This window comes from Mesoplodon densirostris, chromosome 13 (assembly GCF_025265405.1).
Source record: "Mesoplodon densirostris isolate mMesDen1 chromosome 13, mMesDen1 primary haplotype, whole genome shotgun sequence".
In the NCBI taxonomy this organism is placed as follows: domain Eukaryota; kingdom Metazoa; phylum Chordata; class Mammalia; order Artiodactyla; family Ziphiidae; genus Mesoplodon; species Mesoplodon densirostris.
Window position 1 is genome coordinate 12588921 of NC_082673.1, and position 22161 is coordinate 12611081.

A 22161-nucleotide genomic window follows, 5' to 3' on the forward strand; every position below is an offset into this window, starting at 1 on the left:
AATAAAAGCAGTGGTAATGGTTAAAAGGGGGGAGTATCCCATAAATAAATAAGAGATAAAAAGAGAAGAATTTATTCATTGTTTGGATATAGGGACTAAAGGTAAAGGAGCAGTAGAGGTGAATCCCAGGTCAGCCCCATTTATCTACTCTGTCAGGATCTATTGTAACTGATCTTCACCATCACCTTTCAGAAGAGGCTAAGAAAAAATTGGGGACAATCTTTGAAAATCAAAGAAGTTAAATGAATTACACACGAAAAGAGGAGAACTAGGATTTGAACCCAAGGCTGATCAGCTAGCTTTTCAGTTTGAAAATCGATTTCCACTTTACCTTGCTGCCTCCCGTGGCTTAGAGGGCTGGGTAGAAAGTGACATCATTAAATGAGACAATACAGCAGTGGCAGTAAGTCTGTAAGAGAAGACCAGGGTCTCTGGGTTAGACAAATTGAATTTGTTGGCTTGTTAAATATTCAAGAAAGAGCAACAGGCAGCAGGTTTTTGCAGTAGAAGCTCCAAGCAGAGGGCTGTCCACACGAGAGACATCAACATAGAGTGGTGGTTAAAATCATTGGAATGGATTAAGTTGCCTGGAAGGGTATCCAGAGAAAGAATAACAGTGGAGAAATCTAGGAAAGACAATTTGTCAATCCCTGCAGCATAAGGGCCCAGAAAGGAGCGGAGATGGAACTGTCCAAGGTAGAAGAAAGCCCCCAATGAGAGATGGTTGTTTTAGAAGCCCAAAGACTTAGAGTAAGAACCTAGAGCAAACTTTGCCTAGGCAGGTAACCTGATGACTAGAGGACAGGTTGTGAGAAATGCACTAAGAATTAGGAAGTGTAAGAAATGAACTGGAGAGTCCAGCTGCCAATGAGCTCCAGCCAGTTGCTACCATATTGAATTTAGGCTTAATGGTGCAGAGCTCCCCCCACCCTTTTTTTTTCTCCAGAAGAAACCAAAACTATGAATTTTAACCAAAAAAAAATTTCCCAGTTTTTAAATGTTACCAATTATTTTAGATTTTTCTGAAAACATTCTTTGGTTCAAACAAATTATATCTGTGGGTTAGATTTGATCTTCCAGCCACTAGTTTACGATCTCTAAATAGTGTTTTTGGTTTTTTCAAATGAAAGAACAGGCAAAAAAAGGCCCAGTAAGATAATTACATGGCAGTATCAAAATCATTGGTCTCCATTAATAATCTTTTCCAGGGAGGTTGCCTGGAGTGGTGCGAGGATACTGCCACACTGAGGATTGAGGGGTACATGGAGATGAGCGAGCAGTAAGCACGGTTAGGGAAAGATTTGTGGTTGAAGAGAGCATGATTGCTAGGTGGAGGGGATACACAGGCAAGGGGGAGTCACGGTTCTGTGCTTTGGTGCATTTTTATCGTTCAAAGTAACAAAAATAAATCCTGTTTTTGTATTTTTAGAATGTATTTGTTTCACTTTATGTGTGAATGATCTTAATATTCTTTTTTTTTTCAATTTTACAGCTGTTTTTTCACTTACAAAGAGAACGGTCCTTTCCTGAACACAGAGCTAGGTTTTATGCTGCTGAAATTGCCAGTGCATTGGGTTATTTGCACTCCATCAAAATAGTGTACAGGTAAATTTTAAAAATTTCACTTCTAAAATTTCTTTTTATTATTTTATTTCAGTTCATATTCAGTTTTCCTTTTCTTTCCTTTTAATTCGATAGAGACTTGAAACCAGAAAATATTCTTTTGGATTCAGTAGTAAGTATTGTCTTTTAAAAACCTACTAGTTCATGATTTTTTTTTTCAACATCTTTATTGGAGTATAATTGCTCTACAATGGTGCATTAACTTCTGCTGTATAACAAAATAAATCAGCTATACATATACACATATCCCCATATCCCCTCCCTCTTGCGTCTCCCTCCCACCCTCCTTATCCCACGCCTCTAGGTGGTCACAAAGCACCAAGCTGATCTCCCTGTGCTATGCAGCTGCTTCCCACCAGCCATCCATTCTACATTTGGTAGTGTGTATATGTCCATGCCACTCTCTCACTTTGTCCCGGCTTACCCTTCCCCCTCCCCGTGTCCTCAAGTCCAGTCTCTACGTCTGCGTCTTTATTCCTGTCCTTCCCCTAGGTTCATCAGAACTTTTTTTTTTTTTTTTTTTTTTTTTTTTAGATTCCATATATATGTGTTAGCATATGGTATTTGTTTTTCTCTTTCGGACTTACTTCACTCTCTATGACAGACTCTAGGTCGATCCACCTCACTACAAATAACTGAATTTCATTTCTTTTTATGGCTGAGTAATATTCCATTGTATATATGTGCCACATCTTCTTTATCCATTCATCTGTCAGTGGACACTTAGGTTGCTTCCATGTCCTGGCTATTGTAAATAGTGCTGCAATGAACATTGTGGTACATGACTCTTTTTGAATTATGGTTTTCTCAGGGTATATGCCCAGTAGTGGGATTGCTGGGTCGTATGGTAGTTCTATTTTTAGTTTTTTAAGGAACCTCCACACTGTTCTCCATAGTGGCTGTATCAATTTACATTCCCACCAACAGTGCAAGAGGGTTCCCTTTTCTCCACACCCTCTCCAGCATTTATTGTTTGTAGACGTTTTGATGATGGCCATTCTGACCGGTGTGAGGTGATACCTCATTGTAGTTTTTGATTTGAATTTCTCTAATGATTAGTGATGTTGAGCATCCTTTCATGTGTTTGTTGGCAATCTGTATATCTTCTTTGGAGAAAGGTCTATTTAGGTCTTCTGCCCATTTTTGGATTGGGTTGTTTGTTTTTTTGACATTGAGCTGCATGAGGTGCTTGTATAGTTTGGAGGTTAATCCTTTATCAGTTGATTCATTTGCAAATATTTTCTCCCATTCTAGGGTTGTCTTTTCGTCTTGTTTATGGTTTCCTTTGCTGTGCAAAAGCTTTTAAGTTTCATTGCATTCCATTTACTAGTTCATGATTTTTGTTGTTGTTATGCTTAGTGGAAAGAGTCCACCTCAGAGGTTCCACACTGCATGATTGCACTAGATAACATTCTCGAAATGTCAAAACTATAGAGATGGAGAACAGATTAGTGGTTTCAAGGGGACAGGGACTGAGGGAATAGGGGAGTTCAAAGATAAAGGAGTAGCATGAGAGAGTTCCTTTGTTCCTTTGGGATGATGGACGTTCTCTGTCTGATCATGGTGGTAGTTACACAAATCTATACATCTCTATTGCATAAGGCTACACATACATACACACAAACGCGTGCATGTAAAATAGCAAAAACTGAATAAAGTTGGCAGTCTAGTTATCAGTATTATACCAATGTCAGTTTCCTGATTTTGACACTACTACAGTTATATAAGATGTCAGCATTGGGGGAAGCTGGGGGAAGGGGACATGGAACTCTGTACTGTTTTTGCAATTTCCTTTTAATCTATGATTATTTCAAAATCCAATGGTTTTAATAAGTGTCAATTTATGTCCATGCATTCTTTTATCTTACTGCCCCTGTATTTGTCAGGGACATGTTGTCTTAACAGATTTTGGGCTTTGTAAAGAAGGAATTGCTATTTCTGACACCACAACAACATTTTGTGGGACACCAGAGGTAAGAAATATGTCTCATTCATGTACCCATGTATAAAATGCAAAAATGAATCACAAATTGTATATATAAAATTTGAAATCAGAAAAGTAGAGTAAAAATATTTTCAGCTTCCAGCCAGCTGGAAATATCTGATAATCATCCCTTCTGAACATTTAAAGTTTATTGATAGTTGATATTTTTTTCACTGCAATTTTGAGATACCACAGATAACCCAACAAAGATAAATTATGCTTACTTGTTTTTAATGTTAAAAGTTTACCTTAGATTTCTTCAAACATTTGATTACATTTCTAATTCTTAAAACAAACAAACAAAAGTCATGAATCAGTGATGAAAATGTCCAAAAATTAATTGAGGTAATGTTGGGACAACTCTGTGAATATATTAACAGCCATTGAATTGTATACTTTAAATGGGTGAATGGCATGGTATGCGAATATCGTAATAAAGCTGGTTTTTAAAAGAAATAAGCTAAAGCAAATATGGCAAAATGTTAACATTGCCTATATTTGGGTGGGAGCACTATTGGTTTCTGTTATATTTTTATACTTTTTGTATTGTTAAAATATTTTATAATAAAAATTGTTTAATGGAAGAAAATAAAGCAGTGGATATGGGGGAAAAATTACAAATCAGAATTTATTAACCAGACATCCTATTCTCTAATCATTTTAACTAGCAGAAAATGTATCTTTCTATTTGAGACAGTAATAATAATCCTTAAAATTTATGTGAAAGCCTTGTTATTCTAATTTCACACATACATATGTTTAGTTTAAAGTGTTCTAATTTTAAAATATTGTGATCTTAATTGCAATTAATTGAGTAATTAAGATTGTGGAGTAATTGCAAATATCATGTTAAAAATGTGTGATAAAATAGCTTACATCAGATTTCTAATCAAGATGAGAAACTTAAAGTATCTGTGAGTACAACTATTTACTTTGAAATGTATTTTTTCTTCCTTTTTCTCTCTAATCTAACCCTAGCTCTTGTATATATTTGTAATAATTCTATTTTGGTTTACGTATGAAGAGACATTTTTCGTGGGTGTGTATTCATTTAATAGTTAACAAAATCTTTAAGTCCTATAATTTTTAGAAGGGAAATAGAAGTTTTTTTGGTCATCTAAACCTAAATATGATCAGAAATTATTAAACCCTTTTTATATATGTTGCCATTTCTTTGGATCACATAAAAAAGCTTAAGAATGTATTTCCTTATATATATTTCATGTGGGAAGAGGAAATATGTATTTTGGAATCTAAAATTCAAATTCACCATCTTATATGTGTGAAATCATGACGTTTAAATTTTTTACAGTTTGAAATGTAAATAGCCATATAATAACTTAAGCAACTTTTCTAAATAATATGTTAAAGAATTGCTATTGTAATTCTTAAATAAGAATGCAATTTATTCTTTTTTCTTTCAATAATTGCCACACTAAAAATTCTTTCTTCAGGAGAATCAATTATGAATAATGGCCATAAGAATTTCTGAAATTAATTTTGAGAAAGACTCCCCCCGCTACCCCCCCAAAAATTACCTACTTTACCTACTTAGAATTACAGTTTGTACATTTGTTGTCCTCTATTTGTCTTAACTACATCACAGTTTCTGGGGAGAAATGCTTGAATATGTGTATTTTGAAAATTATCCCAATTGATTCTGAAGACTAGCACCAGCCAAGAACCCCTGGTATAGAATGAGAATACCCAACCAACTGAAAATCTAGATAACATGTTTAATTTAGTGTGATATTACACCTAAAATTTATTAAATTTCTCAATTATTCCTAGATTTTGTCTTCAACTATTTATTGAGTTGCTCTAATATTTAATCTTTTCTATAGTACCTAGCACCTGAAGTAATCAGAAAACAGCCCTATGACAATACTGTAGATTGGTGGTGCCTTGGTGCTGTTCTGTATGAAATGCTGTATGGATTGGTATGTATTTCTCCTCTGTCATTATGATTCTAATAAGTTATAAGTGATTTCAGTTTTCTCTTTCTTTCAATAATCTCGTGGACACTTAGATAACACTAACAGAACAGTAGTAACCTGGCTAAATGAATCCAAAACCACATTAGGGATATGCACAAAAAAGAAAAACTTTTCATTTTCTTACTAATTTTTTATCATTGTTTCTCTATCATACCAATCACTACTTCAAATGTTCTCATCCCACTACATTTTTAAGAAATAGACACCAAGTTGTAACATTAAAATTACCCACTTTCATTCAGTTTGCTCCAGTCATTCTGCCTAATTTCAAAAAGATGAAAAGAAAAAGATTTTATTTCTCAGAAGATAATACCTTTTGGTTTTACCTCGTACTTTGTTTTTATAGGATTTAATAAGTTTACTGGTGCTCTGGTTTTTTTTATGACTGGGAACCCTTTATTCCCTTTATCATAAACATCATGTCTTAAATATTTCATTGGAAAAAAGTGATGTGTGCTGTGTAATCAGTTTCCCCAGTTTTTATTAATTAAAGACACAGTTAGCCAGAGCTTCTGATTAACGAGTCAAATTGTTTTACTACATTGAGTTAATATCATTCCAACCAAAAGCAAACAATTTTAGGCACTTTAACTAGCTTATTCCTTGCAGGAATAATGTATGTTTTTCTTTAGGCTTTTTTAAACATTCAGAATAGTTTTTAGGTTCCCTTTGTGGGCCTGTGAGTGGCCAGCAGCCTCAGGATGGTGACCAGGCTCTCATCGCCCACACCGCTGCTCCCACTAAGCTAAATCCGCCCTCCGCTGAGACTTGAGGTGGTCTTGGCTTTTTTGTTTTGCTCTGTGTGTGTATGTGTGTGTGTGTTTCCCCTGAAAATGGGGGCGATCTCAGTGAAATTCAGTCCCTGAGGTATGTTTTAGAGCATCTTTTGTCTCATGTTGCTGACTTTGAATGATAGAGTCCTAATGACAGGCAATGCTGTCTCTTCTTTGCCCTTGACCATGATCTGCTTGTTAAAAGATCTAGTTTTCTGGTTATGCTGGTGACTTAGAAGACCTGATAACCACTTTATACCTTGCTTTCTTTAAGCGTTGGGTATTCGTCAGCCTGACATTTCCGAATCCTCTGTATTTCTTTAGAGGACTTTGAAAGTATAAAATATTATCATTGCATATAGAATGTAATTGATTCAAAAGGGAACATTTGAAACACATAGTTCATTAATGAGACTTATATTAACAATTTAAAAATAAAATCAGATTTTAAAAAATGAAGTTTTTCTTTTCTATACAAAAGAAAAAAATAACAAGCTTGTAACTCCCTTAACTTTAAAAATTATTCTTACTTTAAACTTGTAACTCAAAAATTAACTGGCTAATTCTCATGTTGGAGCTGTACCTTAGGTCTGTAAGTTGTGAAAGTAGAATTTGAATTCTGCAGGACACTGTCACTGCCACAAGTTAGGTCTCCATCTCCCCTAGAAATCTTTTTTTTTTTTTTTTTTTTTTTTTTTTTTGCGGTACGCAGGCCTCTCACTGTTGTGGCCTCTCCCCCGTTGCGGAGCACAGGCTCCGGACGCACAGGCTCAGCGGCCATGGTTCACGGGCCCAGCCGCTCTGCGGCATGTGGTGTCTTCCCGGACCGGGGCACGAACCCGTGTCCCCTGCATCGGCAGGCAGACTCTCAACCACTGCGCCACCAGGGAAGCCCTAGAAATCTTTTTTTTTTTTTTTTTTCTTTTTGCGGTATGCGGGCCTCTCACTGTCGTGGCCTCTCCCGTTGCGGAGCACAGGCTCCAGACTCGCAGGCCCAGCGGCCATGGCTCACGGGCCCAGCCGCTCCACGGCATATGGGATCCTCCCAGACCGGGGCACGAACCCGTATCCCCTGCATCGGCAGGCGGACTCTCAACCACTGCGCCACCAGGGAGGCCCTAGAAATCTTTTAAAATTAGTTTATTCCCAAGTCTCAAGAAGTTATTTGTTTGATCTGTGTTGAATCTCTATTTCCAGTAATTCTATCATTATGCCTAATGATGAGGTTGGTAGTGGTTTTCTTTAAAGCAGATCCTATTGCAACTTTTATACAATTTACACCTCTCTGCAGGTGTTATTGAACAAACTGACCCTAATTCATTTAGTGAACATGTATTAAGCTCTATAGTGCGCTGGGTTTTAAAATCTCTTCACATGGAAAGCCACACTGTAGATGTTCATACGCCCAAAGAGGCCTGTGCTTTTCTGTACTTGTGCAGCCAGACTGCTCCTTGTACATCAAGGCCGAATCTAACTATTTTAACCCCATCTGTGCATAATTCAATTAGTACTAACTTCCTCCTCTCCCCCCCCACCCCCAGCCTCCTTTTTATTGCCGAGATGTTGCTGAAATGTATGACAATATTCTTCACAAGCCCCTAAGTTTGAGGCCAGGAGTGAGCCTTACAGCCTGGTCGATTCTGGAAGAACTCCTAGAAAAAGACAGGCAAAACCGACTCGGTGCCAAAGAAGACTTCGTATGTACATCTTTCCCAGTATCCTCTTTATTAAGCTTATTTATAATTTGAAGATAAATCCTTATTTTATGTGGTATTTAATGGGATGAATGCAGCTCTTAAAGAATAGCACCATGAAAAAGAAGCATGCTTGTTCCAACAATTTTCACCAGTGTTTATGTAGAACTGTAGTGTTTAAAGCTCCTGCACAAGCATTTTTTTCATTTGATCTTCATAACAATTTGATCCTGTCCTTTTCATCCCCCATATCCAGCTTTCATACCCTATTATTTGTTAGAATTTCCTACCCCCTTCTAAAACAAATGCACGGCATGCATTTTTTGATTGCCTAAACTTTTAGATCATTTTGTTTAACAAGAATGTAAGTGCCTTCTGACTGCATGAGGTAATACCTTTTGCTTGAACTATCATTAAATCACTTTTTTTCCTGAGAATTTAAATGTGACACCTCCTTGAAATAATTATGGGATCTGCAGGTTTGCTTTTTTTTTTTTTCCTTCAAATCAGGGTAATTTAATTGCTAGTGCAGTTACCAGTGTTATGTTAGTGAATGAACTACTGAGGAACATGAACCTTTAAATTCATTAAAATTTCTCAGGAATTTTTGGGGGCTCTTTACCGGTCTTGAACTTGAGCTGTGAATAATAAACGCGTCTGCTGCTGCTTTTCCCCTCCTGCACTCCCCAGTGCAGCAGGTAGCTCTGTCCAGTTTTCTCTCTAGCTTGGACTCCAGAGTCCATTGTTTCAGGGCAGTCTTACTAATGCTTCATTCCTCCTTGTCTCTTGGTCCTTTTGTTGAATTCACGGGCAGAAATTGCAACCCTAGATGAATCCAGCTGTCACCCCAGGGCTGCTGAACAGTGCTGATGACAGTTGCACACCTGGGAATGTTGGAAGCACTGTGAAGTCTGGTCATTAGTCTCCTCAGTGCTTCTGCAGTTCATGCTCCTACTCTCTGTATTAACTATTTTAGACCTTCTCTCCAAATTTCCAGATTCCTTTTCTTCTTCCCTTTTACCAGATGCTCTTGCCTTCTGTTGATATTTTATAGGGAAAATAGAATCAGCAGAGCAGAACTCACTCAGCTTCCTGCTGTCAGATTTGCAGATCTACATGCACCTGCCCCAATTGTTTCCTTCTTCTAGTATAGTGGAAAAGGTCAGTTCCTGCCTTTACTGGATCCTGACCCCTTGCAAGGAGCCCTGTGCATGCTTTTTTCTGCACAGATAACTGCTCTCTTTTGTCCTGGATCCTCCAATACTGTCTCTCCCTTCATAGCCAAGGGAAAAGTTTGAAAGTTTTCGACATGAAAACCAAGTTGAAAGTTTCTATATTCATTCTCCCTTTTCCAGTCTCTTCTCATTTCTCAGTCTACCCCACAATAGCTACTAGAATTGTTGAGTACTTCTGTTCCTCAGATTGCATTCTCAGCAGCATTTCAACTTCCAGCCCTCTCCTGGGCTTCTGCACCAGCACACACTCCTCTCGTGCTTTCCTCTGTATTTCTGAGTCCTCCTCTTCACCCTGACTTTTAAGTGTTGCAGTTCCTTATGGTTGGCCCCAGACCCTTGTTTCTTCTGTTGCCTTTCTTCCTGGACAATCTCAGTTGTCCCTATGGCTTTGGTTGTGTCTTCATCTGACATTTATACCTTCAGTCTAGACCCCTCTCTAGTGAGCTCGAACTCAAAGAATACCTGCCTGTTCAGCACCACCACGTGGATTCTGGAGAGTCCAGCATGTTCATAATTGAACTCTTGCTGTCTTCCTTCTGTGCTCTTTGGGCCAGAAATCTGAGAGTCATTCCTGACTCTTCTCTCTTCCTTTCTTCCGTATTCAACAAACAGCCAGACCCTAGTATATTTGCCTCCTAGATCTTTCCCGTATCCAGACACCTCTCTCTGCTCCCACTGCTACCACTCTTTTCCTAGCATTGTCATCTTCTGTTTGGCCACGATTGTAGCTGTTTTCCTTTTTCTGATCATGACTCCCCAGTCCATTCCCCCATTAGTCAGAGTCATCTTAAAAAGCAAACAAACAAAAAAACCCCACATTTGTGACATTCCCCTTCCTAAAGCTCCGTGATGGAGTCCCATGACCCTAGAATAAAATCCAAAATTCTTAGCATAGACCCAGTGTGATGAGCCCATTTACCTCTTGAGATCCTCTTTGTGTGACAATCCCAGTCCTTTCCTATTCCGCAGCCATATGGGGCTCTCATTTTCTTGACCAAACTAAGCTCTTTGCCGCCTCAGGCCCTTTGTATTCTGCTTGGAATGTTCTCTCCTCATTCTTTTTTGTCTGCCTACTTCTTACTTATCTTCCAGAACTCTGGTCAGATACCACTTTCTCTGAGAAGTTTTTTTTTTTTTTTTTTTTTGCGGTATGCGGGCCTCTCACTGCTGTGGCCCCTCCCGTTGCGGAGCGCAGGCTCCGGACGCGCAGGCCCAGCGGCCATGGCTCACGGGCCCAGCCGCTCCGCGGCATATGGGATCCTCCCAGACCGGGGCACGAACCCGTATCCCCTGCATCGGCAGGCGGACTCTCAACCACTGCGCCACCAGGGAGGCCCTCTGAGAAGTTTTTTTAAACCCATCAAACTAGGTTGGATCCTACTTTTTATACACTCTCATGCCTCCTTGTAGGAAGAAAAGCTAGAATCAATACTGTGCCGACTTTTGACAGTAGCAGCCCAGAGTGGAATCATTTTTGGTAGTAGAGCTTGTCACCTTGATCTTACCCCTGCCCCACTGTGTAAAAAACTCTCATTTAACACCTTTACCTCCCCTTTCAGTAATAATAATTCTTTGTACCTATGTAGTGCTTTATTCTTTCCATACGACTTTTATTTCCATATTTTCCAACAACCTATGAAATATCTAGGGCAGAAATGTTAACCCCACTGTACCTGTGAGGAAACGATGACTGTGAAGAGGATGTAACTTAAGTCCATCATTCTGAGTAACTCTCCCACGTCTGCTCTAGGAGTCTTTTCACTACACCATTTGGCCAAATTGAATAACATAAACATGTACCTAAAAAGAACTTTTGAGGGACAAAGTAGAAATGGTTCGGTTTCATAAAATTCCAGTGCGTACTTAATATATTCTTCAGCATTAGTAAAACATCTGTTTCTTTACTATTCTAGCTTGAAATTCAGAATCATCCTTTTTTTGAATCACTCAGCTGGACTGATCTTGTACAAAAGAAGATTCCACCACCGTTTAACCCTAATGTGGTATGTTTACATCCAAATCTTTCTTTCTAAAATAGTGAAATATAGAACTGTAGCTCATCGTAATTGTAGCAATACGTCTCAAAATCTAACCTGAATCAAATTGAATCAGTACCTAATACTTATGAAACATGTCACTCAGGATGTCTAGTACAACTGATAACTTCAAGATAACCCATAAGATTATAGTTACATTAGATTGATCAGAATATCTCCCAGAACAGTAATTGTGAAGTGCTTCTTAAGAGCATGTGTAAGAAAGCCCAACAGGTTTTAAAAAATGCAAATTAAAGTAACTGTGAGGCATCATTTTCATACCTATAAACCAACAGACATTTTAAGTAACACTAACACACAATTTTTTTCTAGATTGATATAAAAAAAGTCAAATAATGTTTGACTTATTAAATCTACTGATGGAAACATTTTACTTAAAGGATTAACAATGTTGAAATGTTTGGAAATAAATATATAATGATAGGGAGATTATTAATAAATCATCAGAAGGCCAATAATGATGTTACTAATGATAGCTTCCTGTATGTAGGCATATATAATTTTTATGCATTACAGCATGTAATTTATGCCTCAAATAAGCTACCAAGTTACTGCTATTACTATTCTTATTATACATGTTTTATAAATGACGAAATGAAAACTCAGAGATGTCACATAGCTGGTTAAAAGAGCAGACCTGAGATTCAGATCTGTGTCTGATCCCAAGGTCATTATTTTTTTCTATGTTTTCTTACTCTCTATTTCCTTTTCTTGTTAAGTAAATGATAATAATGATAATAAATATAAAATGAGTAGACGCTTGGAAAATCCTTATAATGTTAAATGAAAACATGGTAATTATCATTTTTGTGACATAAGATTACAGCAGTAAAAGTAACAGGTAAGGATGGGAAGAGAATATAAATCAAGACTGATTTGAGATTGCAGGATCATAGCTGAATTTGTTTTTCTTTTATTTAAAGTTTTTTGGTGTAGCTGTGAAGCTCGTGAAACACTTTTTTTTTAGAAAATTAGAGCAGGATAAGAAATCACTTCAGGAAAGTGTTATTTAGTGTACTCAGATTTCATTCAGGGTCAGTTTCAGTACATTGCTGATAGCTGGTATTAATTAATAGTTGTGATATTGTACACCATAAATGTAATGACATTTGTAGACTGATTTATTTCATGTAGCTCACCCAGAAGTGTCTGTTTCAGAAGTGACTCCATTGGCAATAATTTCTGTCCTCATTTCTAGAATTTGCAGTAGGAACCCAGGACCTTTAAGAATTATTGTATTTTCTCCTTTATATTGAAAGTCATACTGAGTTTAGTTATCCTCAAATGAACGTGTCATCAGGCTCATTAAAGCATTAGGGACTCCTTCTAAGCAAGACTGAATATGGAAACAGTGTTGACTTCAGAGGAGTCAGGCACCTCCGCGTTTGGATCCCTGCTGGTCTACAACTAATTAAACTTTTTAAAGCAAGACCTGCAAAGGAGAAGCTGTAAGAGGAAAAAACTGATAAATTTGACCACATAAAATTTAGAAATGTCTGCATGAAAAAAACACCACAAATAAGAAACTGGGAGAAATTTCCCTAACACATAAAGCATTCTTATAAGTCATTGAGAAGAAAGACCACGACCAGTAGAAACATGGACAAAAGACACAAAATATTCAATTACAGAAAAATAAATGCAGATGGTTTTTTTTAATATATTAAAAGATGTTCTAACTCACTGACTTTAAGGAATGCAAGATAAAACCCTAACGTGTTGCCATTTCTCATCTAACAGATAAACAAAGATCAAAAAATTAGCTCCTACGCTGCCCTCAGTACTTGTATCCTTCTACTTAAGCCTGGCAGCAATCCTACGAAATAGTACCGTTATTTTCCACATAATACAGATGAGTTAACTTAGGCACAGAAAAGGTTAAATAACTTGCCAGAAGTTTAAAGTTAAAATTGCAGACCTAGAATTCGAGCTCAGGTGCTTTGAGGAGAGAGTCTTCTCTCACTCTTAACGTAAGCCGTACAGCTTTATCCCTCTCAGTACTGGCCAGGAGCCATCAGGGCGTTCACAGAATGTTTATAAAGTCCAGTGAAGGAACATTTTTCATCATTTATTGAGCACCTTCTACGTGTCAAATTTTGGGAATTTTATGTATTAACGCATCCAGTCCTCACAGTAAACTTAACAGGTAGATGGCAGTATTCTTATTTTACAGAAGAGGAAACAAGCTCACAGAGATAGGGTAGTTTATATAAAGAATTACAGCTAACAAATTTCACAGCCAGAATTCAAACCTTAGTCTTGTTCCAGTGCCCTTGCTTCTAAGGTTATAAATGAGAATTTGATGACTTTTTTTTTTTTTTGGTTGTGTTGGGTCTTTGTTGCTGTGCATGGGCTTTCTCTAGTTGCAGCGAGCAGGGGCTACTCTTCATTGCGGTGCGCGGGCTTCTCATTGCGGTGGCTTCTCTTGTTGCAGAGCATGGGCTCTAAGCACGCAGGCTTCAGTAGTTGTGGCACGTGGGCTTCAGTAGTTGTGGCACGTGGGCCCTAGAGTGCACGGGCTTTAGTAGTTGTGCCGTGTGGGCTCAGTAGTTGCGGCACGTGGGCTCTAGGGTGTGCAGGCTTTCATTAGTTGTGGCGCATGGGCTTAGTTGCTCCGCAGCATGTAGAATCTTCCCGGAGCAGGGATCGAACCTGCGTCCCCTGCACTGGCAGGCAGATTCTTAACCACTGCACCACAGGGAAGTCCTGATGACTTTTTTCTATATACATGAGTTTAATTTCTAGCATTCTTTCTCCTCTGTTGGAGAATTTCTCATATGGAAGAATCTAGCATCCCGAATTTCCCTGGTCTCTGCTCTGCTGTTTGTAGACCACCAGGCTAACTGTGTCCTTGGTTTATACATGTGCTCTGAACCTGTTTACCTCGGTTAGACTTGATGACTTGAACATTTTAAGGATTCCCTTCCTCTTAGAATAGAGATAACCTAGAGCTTCAGAGATGGGCTTTAAGAGTAAATCACCTGAATCTGTATCCCAGTTTTAATCTGTAAATAAATTGGAAGGGGAGAGTCCATTAGCTTGTATCAGATTCGTGAAGGAAGATTGACCGCTACCTTCGAGCCTAAGTAGCCACTATGCTTCATTTCCCAGGTTCCAGTCCCTTTAGGTCTCTAGAGCTAAGGGTGTCACAGCCGGATGCTCAGTGAATGACCTCTGTAGCACAAGAATCACCTTTCATAATTGTACTTACTGTCCCTCCATTTCTTCATCAAAAGGCTTCAACGTCCCCAGAATTGAGAAACTGGATGGGCAGGCATTTTATGGAAGCGGAGATGCAAAATTTTCTCCTGAAAACCTCCTTGAGCCCCTTTTCTAAATTTAGAGGTGGTGATGAGTAGAGAGAAAGTGGGTCAGTTGCCGGACCCAAGATTCAAATTAACATAGGCGAGGACCCTGTCACGCTAACCTTCCTCACCCTTATCTTTCCTCCCCCCAACCCAACAACGAGAACCCTAACTGTAAGAAGGACCTGAATAATGAGAGTCGGGAAGAGAAAAGCAGGAAACGTTTCAAAGACATGGATGGAGTAGGAACACATCTAAACTTGCCAGGAATAAGTAGACAAATTCATGAAGGGGCTTTAATGAGGGACTGAAGTAAGGGGAAAAAAGGTAAGGTGAGTAATAGTATGCTTTTTGACGTTTTAGGCAGGACCAGATGATATCAGGAACTTTGATGCAGCGTTTACAGAAGAAACAGTTCCGTATTCCGTGTGTGTGTCTTCTGACTATTCCATAGTGAACGCCAGCGTACTGGAGGCTGACGACGCCTTTGTTGGTTTCTCTTATGCACCTCCTTCAGAAGACTTATTTTTGTGAGCAGTCTGCCATCAAGAACCCATTGAGCAAATATAAGCCTACAGATGAGATGGAAACTCCTGTTTGTGTGAATATATTCAAATACGTTTAACTAGTGCCTCATTTTTACATGTAATGTTAAAAACTATGAAAAATGTATTTTCTGCTGTATGCGAGAAAATAGGGCATTTCAGAGAACTAAGTTTTGAATTAAAATTTGTATTCTTGTTTATTAAGCTTATTTTTAAACAGAAATTTTAAAAGCTACTGTTCTTAGCATTAACCTATTTTTAAAGAAAACTTTTTTGCTAATGACTGTTTTTTTTTCCCTCTAGGTTTATGCTAACATCTACCCAAGATAGACTGTTTTTTAACAGTCTCAGTTCAGTTAACATACATTAATGCCTTTGTAGCTCTACTTTGAGTTCTCAGATCACAACTATGCAATTGGTACATGGTTGTTTAAGAAGAAACCATATCTTTCCATAATGAATCACTGTTTGACATAATCATTTCTTGGTAGGATTAAAATATAAAAGCATAGTTAACTCATTGGCTGCTAGCTAACGCTTTGAGTAACTGTCCATTCTGCAGATCAAATTAAGAAGTAACAAAAGGAAATCCTATACTTTTGAAATCAAATTTGTGAATTATTTTTCCTCTGGAGGAAAAGTAAACGTTTAATAGTTAGAAATTTTAAGTATTCCCAAAGCTCTGAAGGGAAATAAAGTACTGCTGGATTTTTTTTTTAAGGCGGTGCCAAAAGTGAATGTCTCTGTGTCATGTATTTATATTACCAATACATTCTATTTATGTTCTTTTTGGTCTTTTGAATATTTAATATATTGTTAAGTAGGTCTAAATCTTGATTTTTGTTTTTGCAAATAGTTATTCAAAACTATCTTCCTAATTGGTTGATAAGTAAAAAATATTGCACTGTCCAGAGTATTTACCTAATTGGGAAATAAAAAGTAGAATAGCAAATTATGGGTCAGTATAAATGTATACAGTTTTACTACAATGTAACAAAAGTTAAAAATAATTTAGGCAGATGCATAGTCAGTATCTTATGTATCTTAGTAAAAGTACAGGAAGCTGACCTTAAAATCATACTAAAAACCAACTAACTTGTATACTTGTAATTTTAAAAAAGAATATCTACAGAAAAACTAAAACTCATGCTTACCTTGGGATTCTGATTCTTAGTTTAGAGATTTTTCAGGTCTTGTAGGAAACTGTGAAAGAGTTTAGTGACACAGTTTTGATGCTTCAGGAACAAGCATACTTTCCATGTATTTTCTCTTGAGAAAGAAATTACAAAAACTTTTCACACGAATACCCTTTAGCGTAAAATTGTTCAGCAGAAGCAGGGGAGGCAGAGTGTACTTTTGTTAGATTAGTAATGTTTGCATCCAATACACTGAATCTTCCTTTAGAGGTAAGACTTTAATAGCGACACTGTAAATATTTGGTTTATTTGGCACTACTGTAAGTTCTGCTTTTATACAAAGCTCTTTGCTTATTATAAAACAAAAACTGTAGTTTCTTGTATGATTTTTTTTACTCAGCTGTTCCTTAATTAAACTGCCAAAAATTAAAGTGCAATATTGTATATTTTTAAGAACAAATTTTAAATAGAATATTGATGTTTCTCAGATCACAGGAAATACAAATCTTATGTAGTATAATAAAAACTAGCAAAAAGATTAATGATCATCTAGTGCCTGCCATTATTTTATCTTGTTTATTTTTTAAAATTTATTTATTTGTTTGTTTATTTTTGGCTGCGTTGGGTCTTTGTTGTTACGCGCGGGCTTTCTGTAGTTCCAGTGAGTGGAGGCTACTTTTCGTTGCGGTGCATGAGCTTCTCACTGTGGTGGCTTCTCTTGTTGCGGAACATGGGCTCTAGGCACGCGGGCTTCAGTAGTTGTGGCACACGGGCTCAGTAGTTGTGGCTCATGGGCTCTAGAGGGCAGGCTCAGGTGTGGCGCACAGGCTTAGTTGCTCCACAGCATGTGGGATCTTCCCAGACCAGGGCTCGAACCCGTGTCCTCTGCACTGGCAGGCAGATTCTTAACCACTGCACCACCAGGGAAGTCCCCCGGCCATTATTTTAAATTAAAATTGGTGATGCTTACAATAGTCATTACAAACTAATTATTCGTACATGTAAGGGAGAGAAGTATAAAATTTTAACTAAGTATTTGGGCATACATAGAAATTTCTAGATTACCATAGGCCGACATGTTTAATATTCAGGGAACAAAATCTCTTCCAAGTTTCAAGTTTATTTTTTTTCTCAGAGCATGCTAAGTCTTTTAGAAAAAGGTCTGCTCTTTGAATAGTTGAACCATTTCATAGTTATTGCCAAAATAAACTCAAAGATCTAAATGAAGAAGCCCTGACATTCTTCATGTTACACATACTTCTTATTGCCTATGGTACAGTGTAGGGCTTCCCAACCATTGTCATGGCACAGCACACACTGAAAATTACAAAATTTGGCACACCTGGGGTGAGGTGCCAGCTGATGTAGATGCTGGCAGCAGGTACTCCGCTCAAAAGTTTTTATGCCAAAATAATTTTTCAACTTATGAACCAACAAACACTGTTGGGATATAATTTCAGCAATGGCAAATGTTTCAAAAGTGATTTAAATATTTGAAATATTTATTACTATAAAATTTTATCACTATAAAAATTTACCATTACCAATATCTTTTGGCATACCTGAAACTTTTATAGTGATTATCATAGGCATAATACTACAGACCTTTACACAGATATTTTATGACTCATTCTTTTGTACATCACATACTGTATGAGAAGTGGGAGTGGTATGTGGGAACATTTTTAGTAGTGCTGGCATGATTTTCAATAAAGTGTGTTAAAATTGATAACTTATTTCCTCGTGTATGTAGTTTGGAAGTTAGCTCTGTTTTTGAAGTGGGATTTTCTGCCACTTGCCTGTAACAGCAGTTTCTACTTTTGTTGGTTTTTACAGATTATTCTATATCCCAAGGAGATTGTTCATTTATATGAAACCCCAGAGTGTACATGGATGAGTTTCAAGTGGCAGGAGTACCTTGAAAAGATACACCAAGTTTTGTGTGTAAATAAAATCGACTTGGGGCAGGGAGTGCTGCATAGCTTTGTTTAGATGATCAGAAGGATTTACTGCTATAAAAAGACTGAGTTTCTTCTCTGCCACTTTTGTTCCCCTTCACTCACCTAATATTAAGAGGATTTGCTCTCTAATTTCCCTGAAAGCATTCCAATTGGATATTTATATCACTTATTTAGCATTTTTGGTGCAATTTTATATAATCACCCATTTGTCATTCTTTAAACATATTCCTTAAAGGGACCCCCCTACAGAAAAGTATTTCTTATTTCACTATTTCTTTGCATTATGCCCATTTTTACAGAGGTACTTAAGTCAGAAAGAAATATAGCTGCCTCAAAATGGTAACTTTTTGATAATGTACCCAAAATCAAGATAGTAGAGAATAGTTTAAAGCAATATTATACAAAGAAAAAAAGCAAATATAGAAGTATAAATTCAGAGTGGTATTTATAGCAATGAAGTAGCCAATCAAAGGATCCTACAAATAAGTTATTTTTACATATTGTACTGAAAATGATGGATCACCATATGACTCTTATGGGAATAGTGTAAAACAAAGAATTACATTACTCTACATAACCCTGCTTACTGTAACAACCATGCCCATTTTGTGTTTTTACTAATCTTGTGTTTAAGTGCGACTGAAGTTTTTGCTGTAAATTCTCTTGCAGGAATATATCTCAGATTCATCCTTTTTTTTCTAATAAAATTTCAGTATTTCCACCTTATTAGGGAGCAGAGATTTCCACTCAATTTTAGTTAAATCTTTGTGGGGAAGTCAACAATGAGTTGTCAATATTCAAATGTTTTTATGTTTTATTAGTTAACTCTTGGAATCCAGAAGGCTTATATACAGTAAAACAGACCCACTCAAGGTCAAATTTGATCTCAGTGTGTTGGAGTTTTGGTTCTTTCCAGGTAGTAGTTTATATAGTCTTGCTGTGTTGAATTTTTCTCTTATACCTCAATGACAGCTTACTTTGTTAATGATTCATTGATGCTGCACACTGACACTTCTGTAATTTACTTCAGTAAGATAGCCCCTAGTGATGTGCTTCAATTAGATATCAGACACAAAGCTTTGTGTTTGTCAAAACTCTTATGACTTTAACACTTGAGTGCTGTGCACTTTGCTGTATATACAGCAAATTAAACCTCAAAGAAAAATATTAAAAGGGAAAATAAAGTCAGTTACATGTAAGACAAAAATAAAAGTTAAATTATAATCCTGTCATCTTAAGTATTTTAGCCATTGTACCACATGACAAGAGAAGAGAATCAGGAATTTGGTCCAAAGGAAAAGTTAAAGTGGGGAAGATGTAGAAATAGCATAACCTGAGCCAATTCAAGTACACAAGAATGCATGACAGAGACTTCTGTTTTCCAGCTTCACATGGAAGGAGCTTAGAAGTTGCCAGGTAAAAAAAAGCTGAACAAACATCAACAACCTTTCTTGGATACAGATGACAGTGGACGACACAGGACAGACTGCTGCCCCCAAGACTGGAGAGACCGACGGGCAAATACAGGGATCTGTGGCTTTACTGGAACAGAGGCATCCACCACAGGAGCCAGTGCAGGGGTAGGAAGACCTGAGCTGTATTGACAAATTGCTGGGGGCTAAGTCACAACTTTGAGACTTCAGAAGTCCAGGGGAACCTAGTCACAGGGATCCCCACAATTTTATGAGATTTACCTCCCGGGGCTCAACCAACTTCTCACAAATATTAAAGAAAAATTCCTTTGTGCTTCCAGCAGGAGGAGGGAGAATGAACCATTTTCAGATACGCCAGAGCACTGTGTTCTTAACAAGGCCCGCCCTCAGGAGAAACTAGTTAATCAGAACCTGACCGGCAGGGTTTTATCAGAGCCTAACTGAGGTGGGGGAAAGGAAATACCCAACTCCAGTTCATTCTAGCCATCCTAACCCACCTAATACAGGGTCGGGGGTGGGGAGAAGAAAACTGAGAAAGACACTCAGTTTGTGGGACAACTACAAAAGATGTAATATACATGTAATGAGAATACCAGAAGGAGAGAAAAAAGAACAGAAGAAATATTTGAAGCAATAATGACAGAATTTCTCCAAATTTCAGACACCAAACCACAGATCCAGGAAGCTCAGAGAACACCAAGCAGGATAAATGCAAAGACAACAAAACAAAACTATAGCTAGGCATATATTCTCAAACTACAGAAAATCAGAGACAAAAAATTCTGAAAGAGGCCAGAGGAAACAAAGGTATGAATTACATCTGACTTCTCAGAAACCGTGCAAGCAAGAAGAGAGTGGACTGAAATATTTAGTGTTGAGAGAGAAAAAAAAAAAACCCACCAACTTGGTGAAGGAGAAATAAAGACTTCCTCATACAAACAAAAATTGAGGTAATTTGTTGCCAGTAGCCCTGCCTTCCAAGAGAGTTAAAAGAAGTTCTTTAGAGAGAAGGAAAATAATATAATTCAGAAACTCAGATCTACATAAAGAAATGAAGAAGGAATCCAAGAAGAAGTAAGTGAAGGTAATATAAAAACTTATTTTTTCTTATTCTTAATTGATCTAAGAGATAACTGAAGTAATGTATTTGATTATGTATGCTTACGTATATATTATATAAATATGCTTGCTTATGCTTTTATGTAAGTAAAACAGATGACCAAGGAGTGAGGAGGAGGAAGTTAGATTATTTTGTTATTATAAGGTATTCACACTAAGGTACGTCACTATACTATGAAGCAGTGTTGTTTGAAAGTGGGCCTTGATTAGTTGTAAATGTATATTTACAGTCTAGGACAATCAATTTAAAAAAGGAGAAAAAAAGTGTAACTGACAGCTAAGAAAGAGAAAATGGAATGAATTAAAATCACAAAAGGCAGAAAAAGAAAAGACAAAAATAGGAATGAGTAAAAAGGCAACAAATGGAAAGCAGTAACAAATATGGTAGATATTAATCCAACTATATCAATAATCACTCTGAACATAAGTGGTCTAAATGCACCAATTAAAAGACAGAGATGGGGCTTCCCTGGTGGCGCAGTGGTTGAGAGTCCGCCTGCCGATGCAGGGGACACGGGTTCGTGCCCCAGTCCGGGAAGATCCCACATGTCACGGAGCGGCTGGGCCCGTGAGCCATGGCTGCTGAGTCTGCACGTCCGGAGCCTGTGCTCCGCAACGGGAGAGGCCACAACAGTGAGAGGCCCGCGTATCGCAAAAAAAAAACCACACACACACACACACACAAAAAAAGATTTTTCAGAGTGGATCAAAAAACAAGCCCCAAAGACATGTTATCTATAAGAAATCCACTTTAAATATAAAGACACATACGGATTAAAAGTAAATGGATGGAGAAAATATATAGCTTATACTAATCAAAAGAAAGGAGGAGTAACTATTGATTTCAGACAGAGTAGACTTCAGAGAAAGGAAGGTTATCAGGAATGAATAAGGACATTAGGGACTTCCCTGGTGGTCCAGTGGTTAAGACTCTGCACTCCCAATGCAGGGGGCCCAGGTTCGATCCCTGGTCAGGGAACTAGATCCCACGTGCCACAGCAAAGATCCTGCATGCCACGACGAAGATCCCACATGTTGCAACTAAGACCTGGCACAGATAGATAAAACAAACATGATGATAAAGGAGTCAGTTCTCTAAGACATAACAATCTTTAATATGTATGATGATAAAGGAGTCAATTCTCCAAGACATAATAATCTTTAATATGCATGCACCTAACAACAGGGTATATAAATCTACATTAGGCATGCTTCAACACCCGTCTCAGAAATGGACAGATCCAGCAGGGAGAACATCAGCGAGGACATAGTTGAACTCAACAACACCATCAATCAACT

The 22161-nt window shown here is 37.6% G+C and overlaps 1 protein-coding gene and 1 non-coding gene across 28 annotated transcripts in view; both read left to right on the forward strand.

The window, feature by feature from the left end:
- Nucleotides 1–20736, forward strand: part of SGK3 (serum/glucocorticoid regulated kinase family member 3) — a 122263-nt gene extending 101527 nt beyond the window's left edge. For 18 of the 27 annotated variants that reach the window (XM_060116539.1, XM_060116547.1, XM_060116548.1 and 15 more), the window contains 7 exons: nt 1493–1605; nt 1699–1735; nt 3510–3596; nt 5452–5547; nt 7919–8074; nt 11220–11309; nt 15032–15488. In XM_060116539.1, coding sequence (XP_059972522.1) covers nt 1493–1605; nt 1699–1735; nt 3510–3596; nt 5452–5547; nt 7919–8074; nt 11220–11309; nt 15032–15202 — 750 coding nt within the window. In that variant the 3' untranslated portion in view covers nt 15203–15488. Of the gene's footprint in view, nt 1–1492; nt 1606–1698; nt 1736–3509; nt 3597–5451; nt 5548–7918; nt 8075–11219; nt 11310–15031; nt 15490–15516; nt 16799–19695; nt 19891–20404 lie in introns of those variants that run through there. The other 9 variants (XM_060116559.1, XM_060116558.1, XM_060116560.1 and 6 more) reach the window with 5 other exon arrangements.
- Nucleotides 20737–21768: 1032 nt separating this feature from the next.
- On the forward strand, nt 21769–21841 carry TRNAG-CCC (transfer RNA glycine (anticodon CCC)). The gene has a single exon. It is a non-coding gene; the product is annotated as a tRNA-Gly (tRNA).
- Nucleotides 21842–22161: the final 320 nt, after the last annotated feature.